The sequence below is a fragment of the Dipodomys ordii genome, unplaced genomic scaffold (assembly GCF_000151885.1).
Source record: "Dipodomys ordii isolate 6190 unplaced genomic scaffold, Dord_2.0 Scaffold109, whole genome shotgun sequence".
NCBI classification, from domain to species: domain Eukaryota; kingdom Metazoa; phylum Chordata; class Mammalia; order Rodentia; family Heteromyidae; genus Dipodomys; species Dipodomys ordii.
In genome coordinates, this window is record NW_012267325.1 from 465,134 (window position 1) to 475,997 (window position 10,864).

General features: G+C 41.6%; 1 protein-coding gene across 2 annotated transcripts in view; it reads right to left on the minus strand.

Moving 5' to 3' along the window:
* Positions 1 to 10,658, minus strand: part of Slco5a1 (solute carrier organic anion transporter family, member 5A1) — a 119,711-nt gene extending 109,053 nt beyond the window's left edge. For both annotated transcript variants that reach the window (XM_013028434.1, XM_013028433.1), the window contains exon 1: positions 9,737 to 10,658. In XM_013028434.1, the coding sequence (XP_012883888.1) occupies positions 9,737 to 10,658 (922 nt within the window). The remainder of the gene's footprint in view (positions 1 to 9,736) is intronic.
* Between the last annotated feature and the right edge of the window lie 206 nt (positions 10,659 to 10,864).

The following is a 10,864-nucleotide window of genomic DNA, read 5'->3' on the forward strand; positions in this document are numbered from 1 at the left end:
CTTATGTGGTGCTGAGGAATCGAACTCAGGGCCTCATGCATGCAAGGCAAGTGCTTTACCACTGAGCCACCTTCCCAGCCCCCAACTTCTTTATAGATGTTGAAATTTTTTTTTAAAAAACTGTCACACCAGAAGCTTATGAACTTTTCTTTCCCTTCTACCTCGTCTCCATAAGATAAACGGTTACAGTTTATTTGGCTTGTATCCTGGTTTTGCCACTTTTAATATGATGTTATCCAAATTGTTTAATCTCACTTTTCTCTGTATAAAATGGGGAAAGGGAACTGGAGCACAAGAAGAGAGCTGTAGTACAGTTACTCTGTGGATAAAATAAAATAAGCAAGTATTCAGCACAATGCCTGGTATATTTTAAATGCTAAAAACAATATTTACTGAATAACACACTTGTTAGACTCCCACTGGAAACACATCGAAGTTGGATATATACACATATATTACATATATATGTGTGTATATATAACTTTTAAAAGAAATTAGGCCTCATAATTCCTCATTAAATCCATCCTACATCTGCTCTAGAAGTCCAATTATCTGACTGGTGAGATGTGCTTCAGAATGCTGATTAACTGCTTTCTAGTTTTCCAGAATTCCTTGCCTCCATGTTTTATTTACTGAAGTAAATAAAAGAGAGCTCAGATGTAGGAGGATTGTTTGGGGTGATATCCACTTTCCTTACACACACACACACCAGGATTTCAGTATTCCCAACATCAAGAATATAATTCAGAAGATTTCCATGGTTAAAAATTTGTTTTTAACTGATGGGAACTGAAGTCACCATAGAAACCATGAAGGCCTCAATATTTTTGTACCCACTAAAAATAATCCGTTATAGCACTTACACTACCTCCTATAATCTACTAATAAGACAAGGTCATATAGAGACTAGAGTGCCTGCTGAGGAAAGATGTAGCAATGGGCACTGCACAAACAATTTCAATTTCCCATCTTTTGTTTGCGAGAAGATTTTGGCTTACAAAGATATTATTTTCCTGAGTTTCCTCCATACAAGTGTTCAATGCTTTTCTGATTTCATAACATGGGAATTTTTATTAATATTGTTTATGATCTAAAAGAATACTTTAGAAATAGAATAAGCTGAAGGCTTAAGGTTTAAAAAAAGAAAAAGTTTACACATCTCTACTTGCAATACTTTATTGGACAATTCTCTGACAGAACATGACAGAATGCACTAACATGAATCCACTCTCTAACTACAAATATCCCAGCACCCCACCACCACTACCACAAGACCTGGTGGAACTACCCAAAATTCCACATAGGTCCCCTCTCTCCTTGTAGACTTTCACCCTCAAATTCACACTCTAAAACCTGCTTTGCCTCCTCCGCTGTCTAAAACCCTAATTCTTTTTTTTTTCCATCGTGGGGCCTGAACTCTCGGCCTGGGCGCTGTCCCTCAGCTCTTCAGCTCAAGGCTAACACTCTACCATATGAGCCACAGCGCTACTTCTGGCTTTTTCTGCTTATGTAGTGCTGAGGAATCGAACCCAGGGCCCTCATGCACATGATGCAATCACTCTACCACTGAGCCATCTTCCCAGCCCCCTAATTCTTTTTTTTAAATTACAGCCAAAGCAATAAATATTTCCACACACTTGAAAAAGCAATTTGCATGAAGTACAGACATTTATTAATTGGCATGTGCTGGAAGTTTGGATATACTACAGAGCTATGAATCTACAGTCAAGGATCTGGACTATTCAAATTTCTATCTATACAATAATGACTTCTTGAAATATAGACTCATAGGTTCATCTAAGTATATGAGCATTATTGTGCAATATATCTCCAGAACTTATTCTTCTTGCAGTACTGAAATTCTATACCCTTTAATTCCTCAATTCCCCTCCTCCCCAGCTCCTGACAAGCACCACCACTCTACTTTCTGTTTCTACGAAGTTATCTACTCTAAATATCTTACAAGTAGAATCATATAGTACTTTGTCTTTAGGTGGCTGGCTTGTTTCACTTAGCTTAATATTATATTATAATTATTATTATACTAGGTGTCAGAATTTGCTTCCTTTTTAAAACTGAATGCTCATCTTTTGGCTATGGTAAACTCTGCTGCTTTTAAACAAAGGTATGCTGCTATTCCAAGACACTCTTTTCAGTCTTCCTGGGCATATACCAGAAGTAGGACTGTGGGTTATATGACAAATCTACTTTTAATTTTTTTGAGGAAATACTATAGTCTTTTTCATAGCACAAATCTTGTCATCGTTTGGAGTCTGCCTTTTCTTGCCTATCAAATAATCATTTTGAAAAAGTGGGATTACATGAGATGACCTCTAGGATACATCTCCTCCTGTTAGCAAAATTCTCAGCTAATGGGGCCAGTATACCCCCTTTCCTGTCTGACCAGAAAAATAACTTCTCATCCTCATTCTCCAAAACACATTGATTGATCTGTCACCAAATTTAATTCCTGATAATGTAAGTTGTCACATAAGAACAAGAGGGTAGTCAAGTGTGTGAGTCTGTATGCTATTCCCTGACTTAGGGTTCCCCCACATGGCTTCCAGGCTCATCTCTGACATCAAGAGTTCAAGAGAAGAGTTCCAAGAGAAGGAAAATGCAACTACACAGAACCTTCTGGTAGGAAGAAGGATGGACAATGGTCCTCCCATTGTTCATACCAAAATGAACATCATTTGTCCCAGGTCATCCCTCTCACTAACCTCCTCAGTGATTGTAATATCATATAACTGTGCAATTCTAAGAAATAGCCACAGAATATGAAGCACCCATATCCAACATCTTGAGAGATGGCGAAATTCCTCCTGACAAAGCAGAACCATTACCAGCAATGATTTTACCAATGGGAGCTCTCACTTCAAGCCCACAGCAAAGTTTCCACCTGAAAAAGAATCATGGATCTCTGATCTTTTGATCCTTTGTGCTCAAAATGTGGACCTTAGGCCAGATGCAATGGCTTCCCCTAGGATAATATTAAATATGAGGAATCCCAGGCCCCACTCTGACTTACAGAATCACCAAGAGCCTTTGGTAATTCACTGAGCATTGAAGTTTCAGAAGGAATTTCAAACAACAGAGATAAAAGAATTAGTAGCAAAGCAAAGAGAAAAAGCATAGAAACCATTTTTAGTTGGAGGTGTAACACCTCAGTCATTCAGCACTTGCCTAGCATGCACAAGACCTTGAATTCAATTCTCAGAAATAAATAAGCAAGCTTTGAAACTGTACTAGCTTAAAATAAACTTCTAGAACCACTGGAAAGGCTGTTTCCTGTTATTTGTGGCTTGGTTGAATAAATCAGTGTGTACCCAACTGACTTTTTTACAGAAAACAAGAAATCTTTATGCAAGCCAGGCACTGGTGACTCACTCATGCCTGTAATCATAGCTACACAGGAGGCTGAGACCTCAGGATCATGCTTTGAAGCCTGCCTACGAAAGGAAAGTCTGTGAGACATTTATCTCCAATTATTTACCAAAATAAAACTGGAAGTAGAGGTGTGACTCGAGAAATATAGCACTGGCCTTGAGAAAAAAATGCTCAGGAGCAAGGCTTGGGCCTTGAATTCAAGTCCTAGGACCAGCAGAGAAGGAAGGAAGGAAAGAAGGAAGGAAGGAAGGAAGGGAGGGAAGGGGGAAGAGCAAGGGGAAAGGGAAGGAGAAGAAAGAATGGAGATTATGCTGCTCAGTTAGCCTATGAAATTGCTTGTTTCTCTACATCTTAAACTGATAAATTTATCTTGGAGGCCAAAAATGTCTACTATCTAGTTGGTCTAAAGTCAATCACTGCTAAGTATAGATAAGATCCATTTGTTCTGACACAGATAAACAGTCCCAAGCATGTGGGCCAGTCAGTGCCATTCCAGTAGCTTTTTTTGTGTGTCCTGGAATCATGTCCTTAAATCCCCTAATCATCATTCTCCCTCAATTAGTTTTCAGTGAAGATTATTTTTTTCTATTTATTCTTGATTTGCACAGAGCCTACTTCCAAAAAGGATTTTATGTAGCTTACAAAAATAAACACATTGTAAGAGGGACAAGCAAAATCCAAGTTGAATTTAAAAGCCAATAAAAATTCGAAGCAGGGAATATGAATCCCCACTCTCAATGTTTCCTTCTGGCCTTCTCCATGCCCCTTCTCAGTCAGAAGGATAAATGGAGTTGAAATAAACAGGTATGTATCAGTTCAGCTCCTCCTCCTTAGTTATTGGGAATAAATAAGCATATATATATATATATATATATATATATATATATATATATACACACACACAAGATATAAAAATTCAGCCCTGCTCCTTGGATTTCATGAACACCAACCCAACTGGGGAGAGCAGCTCTGGCCAGGGCTAGATGGGCACATCCATGGGATTCTGTGACTGTTAGAAAACCCACTTGCTCGATGACATGTGGTACATTCTTTGACTTTACTTCTATTGAGTTTTTAAAAAGTGGTGTTTTGATTCACACATTTATAATCCTTTGTCATATGTCTCAATTAACTCACAACTCAAGTGTGGGAAAAGGGTGCTACTTTGGGGGCCTCTTCAAAATTTACCAAAAAAAATCAGAAAAATTAGTGCTTAGTAAAGCCACATGACATAGAAGACAGGTTATTAATACTGATCAGAAAACCCAAGTCTTGAATTTCCGGCTACCAAGGCAAAAGGGAAAACACAATAGTGTAGCAAATATGGTAGAAACTACTATGCACTCACTGTACCCACGTTTGTCCTACCTGCCTTCCTCTACTTAAAGGTTGAAAATCCTCATACCTGAATCTCCAAAATAATGTTAGCTAAAATAGACAGGGAACATCCTTGAGGGAGGAACATAATCACCCCCAATGAAAACTGAGGCTGAGAGACGAGAAGAGCTTTGTCTAAAGACCCAGGTCACTCATAGAAAGGAACTAAAATCCAGATTGTCTGCCTATTCCTCCAGGACTCTTTCTAAGATCCTAAACCAATCCCAACCCTTCCCTCTTAGAGGTACATCAGGGCTGGTAGTTAAAGAAGGGGACACGTGATGGAGGGGCCAATGGCCAGTCTATTCCAATCATTTATCTTGAATATCATCCAACTGAAGCGCTGATCTTTTATCCAATAAATGCACCCTTTTCTTTTTTCTCACCTGCTATTATCATCCTTTCTGACATAATCCTTTTTCTCCTTGAGATATAATTACAAGTCATAGTCTGGTTGTTGACCCTACTATTTATTAAATCCTACAAAGCTTTCTCTATGCTCCAGACCAACATAAAGCCTCTGTCCACACAGGAGAGCCAAGGTGCTTAGTGTAATCCCAGCTATCTCTCCTCTGGGACCACATCTTTCCTACAGTGAGCGCTGCCAGAATTCTAACATTGAACCTTTAGAAGTCTAAGATATCAGTTACACCTCTTCAATGGTTTTAACATTACTTCAAATATTTGTTCCTGCCTGTAATTACTTTTGTGTCACCTGCTTGCTTGCTGTCTTTCTTTCTTCTTTTTTCTTTCTTTCCTTCCTTTCTTCCTTCCTCCCTTTTTCTTCCCTCCTTCCCTCCCTTACTTCCTTCTTTTCTTTCTTTCTCTTTCTTGTATGGTTGTGATGAGAAGTTAGACAGACTGACAGAAAGGTTGAGAAAAGAAGGAGAGATTCAAGAGACCAGAAGAGCAGTTTTGTGAACAATAGTAGATACTTTAACTATTATTTCTTAGGAAAAAAATCTACATCATAGTTGTTGAACACTGTCCATGTTCTAAGAACACAGTATTCTTTCTGATCTTAATATGTACAGAAGTAGCCTATAAACTTGACTTTCAAAAGTTTTGAGCTAAGGGTGGTGATACACACTTTTAATCTCAGCACTCCAGAGGCTCTATGTAGCAGGAAGATCAAGAGTTTCAAACCAGCCTAGGCAACAGAGTAAGACCCTGTCCCAAGAAAGGGGGGGGCGGGCAGTTTCCTCAAAAATTTGAGAACAATCTTGTTTGGATCATGTCTCCATTCCTTCAGACCAGTTCTTAAAAATCCTCTGCACCGTACCCACACTTGAATATGACACAGCCTCCAGTTTCCATGAGCTCTCCAGACCTCTTGCCAGAGTCACAGAGGCAGAGGAAGCTCGAGGTTCTGGTGTTAGCTTGATGCCCCTTAAGCAAGTTGCTTTAATACTCTGAGCCTGTTTCCTCATCTTTACATTAGACCAAAGAGCCTCCGTTTCATAAATCCATTGAAAACATTAAACAAAATCATCCATTTAAGATTCCTCATGATCAAACCACAGTAGCTTTTACTGGCATTCATTTCATACAAAGCAGAACGAATTCTCATGGCTTTCCTGATGGATGTGCCCTAAGGCACTCATTGAATTTTCTGAATTTTTTTTAAAGAAAAGAAAATATCCTATCTACAACCTTCCTCCCCTTGGACATGGCATATTCCATGCTTGAGTCAGCCATGTTTCTCCATTCCATCGCAAGCTCTTCAGATGCTGTCTGTGTGCCATCTCTGCTCTTCTCAAGACTAGAACAGAACTGAAGAGGCTTTGTGACAGTGCTTGTCTATACTGGACACACACACACATACACACACACACTCACACACACATACACCTATCACAGTGGCTACACAGAATATGTATTTGAAATACACTTGCAGATGATGGACATTGAATTGAACCAAGTACTCTGTGTGTGTGTGTGTGTGTGTGTGTGTGTGTGTGTATAGGTGTCTCTCTGTCTCTATCTCTATCTATGTGTGTGTGTGTGTGTAAAAATAGCATAATGAAACCTGATAAAAGTTGATTAAAAGAAAAAGGCTTAAAGAGGAATACATTTGGTGAAAGCACATTGTACACATGTATGTAAATATCACAATAAAATCATTGTTGATTTTTTAAATCAACAATGTGAAAATGCACTTGCTGTTTCTCTTCTTGGTGAGCAACACTCCAGAAAGTTACATCTCAGGATCTTTAGTAAATACTCTCTAGTTTGCCTGTGCTTTTGATGGAAATTTGTGTCCATGTATCCAAAGGTGAGTTGGAACAGGCATGCAGGATGTTGGTTTGTATGTTTGGCACTGGTGCTAGAGCTTGAACTCAGGGCTAGGAACTCTCCCTGAGTTGGCTTGTTTTTGTTTGTCTCTCTGTGTCTCTGTGTCTCTCTGTATCTGTCTGTCTCTCTCTCTGTCTCACTGTCTGGCTGGCTCTCTCTCTCTCTCTCTCTCTCTCTTTCTCTCTTTCCCTCTCCCTCTCAAGGCTAGCACTCTACCACTTGAGCTATAGCTCCACTTCCAGCTTCTAGTGGTTAATTGGAGAGAAGAGTTACACAGACTCGCCTGCCCTGGTTGGCTTCAAACCCTCATTCTCAGATCTCAGCCTCCTGAGTAGCTAGGATTACATGCATGAGCCACTGGCCCCCAGCTGGCCAGAACTTTTCTCTGAATTCAATCCAGCCTTGGTATGAACTACCAATAGACAGGAAATACAAGGCTTGGAGGAACAAGGTAAATTACACCATCAGGAAATAATCAGATAAGCCAAGTATATGAAACATTTTACATGTCAGCTAGTTTTATCCTTCAAAAGAATCCATGCCATAGACAGAAAAACAATTGAGACACTGTTCTGGGTTATAAAAGGCTACAAACAAAGCAACCGAAGACAATGTGTGAGCCTCCATTGTTTTTTTTTTTAAACCAATGAAGGGGTTTTAATTGGCTTTTTAAATAGTAATTATAAGAGACTTTAAGGACATAGTTGAGGAAAATATCATTTAAACTGGATATGTTATGATATTAGGTTAATGATTATTAGCTTTCTTAAAATTTCAATGCATTTGTAATTATGTAAAAAAAGTATTTTTATTTGGTAGTGCTGGGAATCAAACCCAGGGCCTCTTACAAAACTTAAGAACTCTACCAATGAGCTATACTCCATCCCCAGAAAGCCCATATTTTTAGATATATGCTAAAGCTCAGAGCTGCCTTAATGCTGACAAAGGGCTTAATCCCCACCCACACATACATACACACACACACACACTCACACACACACTCACGCACACATGCACATGCATACACACAGATTAATGCAGTAAACATGACAAAAAGAACAATTATGAATCTAGACAGTGAGTAGATTCATTATACTGAAGTTCATTATACTATTGTTTCAAATTTTCTATATGTTTGAAAATTTTATAAAGGCAAGATACTCTTCTTCTCTGTCCAAAATGGAAACTTCTTTCTCTTATATTTAATTATAAAGAATGGCATCAAACTCTGTCCTGATGCATTCAGTTCCTGGAGACTCCTGAGAGTCCAGCACCCCCTCTAACAGCCTCTGGGACTGATGGCTGTACTAAGGACAGAAGAATTGGTTATCCCTTTTACACTGAGTCTCTTTTTCACTTTCCTTTGAAAACCTTATTATTCCATACCAAGGATCCTACCAGCATACAGCTAGTAAGCTATGAAATGCAGCACGAATTTGATTATTTACTGTTTCAACTTTTTATAAAGTAAGATCTTTAAGTTTTGGTTGAACTCCACTACAGAAACAGAAAAGCAGACATCTCCTGTAGTATACTGGACCTACTCATCTCTTTAGAGGTACAGCTTCATCAAGGCAGGCATGGTGGCTTACTCCCAACTGCTAAGGAGGACCTAAGGCAAAAATAGATGATCCTATATGAAAAGACACACTAAAAGCAAAAGGGCTGGGGATGTGGCCACAAGTACCACAAAAAAAATATTTTAAGTGTCATTTGGAAGGAGCAGTTGCTACAGAGAGGTGCTAACAACCACACTGATTTATTTCTAGGAAGTAAAGTAGCCTCAACAATAACTTCCTGGCCTCAGATGAACTACCTATACTTAAGCCAAGTATCTTCAGGTCAACTCAACAAATCTCAGAGCCTTTGCTCTTCAGAAGACAGCAGTGAATTCCTCAAGGTCATGTCACTGAGGGGCTGCACTCACAATAAAAACAGCTTTGAGTATTATAACCTGCGTTGTTGCTTGAACATAACTTAGTCATCTGCTGGGGGATAGTTGTTTTATGTTCCAGGCATGTTATATGTAAGGAATACATGCATGGGGTGAATAAAGCATGCCTTCTGTGATCTGGCTACTCAGGAATGAGAGTAAATGAAAACAGTAATTCTAAACCTCACATATTAGTTATTCCTCTTTCTTCCTGAAGTAAGTTCTAAGGACAGCAACTAGTAGAGATTTCATAGGCAGAGAGAGAGAGGGGGAGGGAGAAAGAGGGAGAGAGAGAGGGGGAGGGGAGAGAGAGAGAAAGAGAGAGAGAGATGCATCACTGGGGAAAAGACGGGAATAAGATGGGTCTGAAAGTCAGTTCCTAGAATTCTCAACTTTTTGATTCTCCCCCAAACAGAAAATCCACCAAATCAAAGCTAAAACATAATATAAAATAAACTTTAGCCTGGTGCTAGTAGCTCATGCCTATAATCCTAGCTACTCAGAACCTAACAAAAAGCTGGAAGTGGAGGTGTGACTCAAGTGGTAGAGTGCTAGTCTTGGGTGAGTGGGGGGAAAAGCCAAGCAAGAGCTCAAAGCCATGAGTTCAACCCCAATACCAGCAGACACACACACACACACGAACCTCACTGTTCACTTTACTTGAAAATGGGCAAGAACCTTTCAGTTCTATTGAGGAAAGATTCAATGTGAGTCAAACTCATGAGAAGGGGAAAGTCTCACCTAGGTACAAGGATGCGTTTTCTTTCTTGACATTGTCATCTAAGTAAGTTGGTCCCAGGGTGTAGATAGGAGTGGAGCCCATTCCAATGAGAATCTGTGCACACACGAACAAAGCCACATAGACCCAATGATTGTTTCCTCCCGAATCCTTGGGACAAGGGGGAGGCTCCAACGGGGTGGAGGAGGAGTTGCCATTCTGACAAAGGCCATCGTTGGAGGCTGACGCGTTCAACTCTTGGATCTGGTATGGGGGAGAGATGAAGTGAGGTAAGGCGAAGAGGGCGGCCCCGAGGGCGATGAAAAGTCCACCCACTGCCAGCCACAGGGGCCTCCGGCCTCGGCCACCAAAGTAGCTGACAAACACCACCACCACCAGGTTCCCGATGTCAAAGCAGCTGACCAGCAGCCCCGATTCGGAACTCTTCAGACTGTAGCGCCTTTCGATGGTGGTGATGACACTACTCAGGTACCCGGAGACCATTAGGGCCTGGATGAAGGTCAGAAAACACATGCAAACCAGGAAGCAGCGGGAATCCGTGAGGACCACATAGAGACACCTTCTCTCCTGGAGTGGGGCCAGGGTGGAAGACACCGAGACGGTTTTGCTCACGTCCATCCTGTGGTTGCAGTCCACGAGCCCGGCCATCCCTGCCGAAGTGGACGGGGCCGAGGGGCTGAGTGTCAGTGGGTTCTGGCCTCGCTTCAGCTCCCGGCGGCCCGAAGAACGCACACCCTCCCGGGCTGGCTTGGCGGCTACACTCGCAGGACTAGGGTTCGGCCGGCAGGAGGCGCTGTTCAGGGACGGTAAACTCGTAGACCTTGAAGTCTCCGGCCCGCACTTCCCCCCGACGGCGTCCACGGTGGCCGGTGCCTCCAGTTGCTGCTCTCCAGCCGGGGGCTGCAGCCCAATCCTTTCGTCCATGGCGCTCCGAATCACAGCTCGCTCGCTGATGGCACACGAGAGCTCCGGCGCTTCTCATCCACCCGCACGAGGAGGGGCCGAAGCAGGGCCCGCCCCGTCGTGCCGACTCTAGACGCGGCTTGGGGACCGCGGCGCTGCGCCGCAGGGCAGCTCACCAGCAAGTGGGCGCCCGGGGCATCCTGAGCGCAGGTGAGGCGCCAGGGATC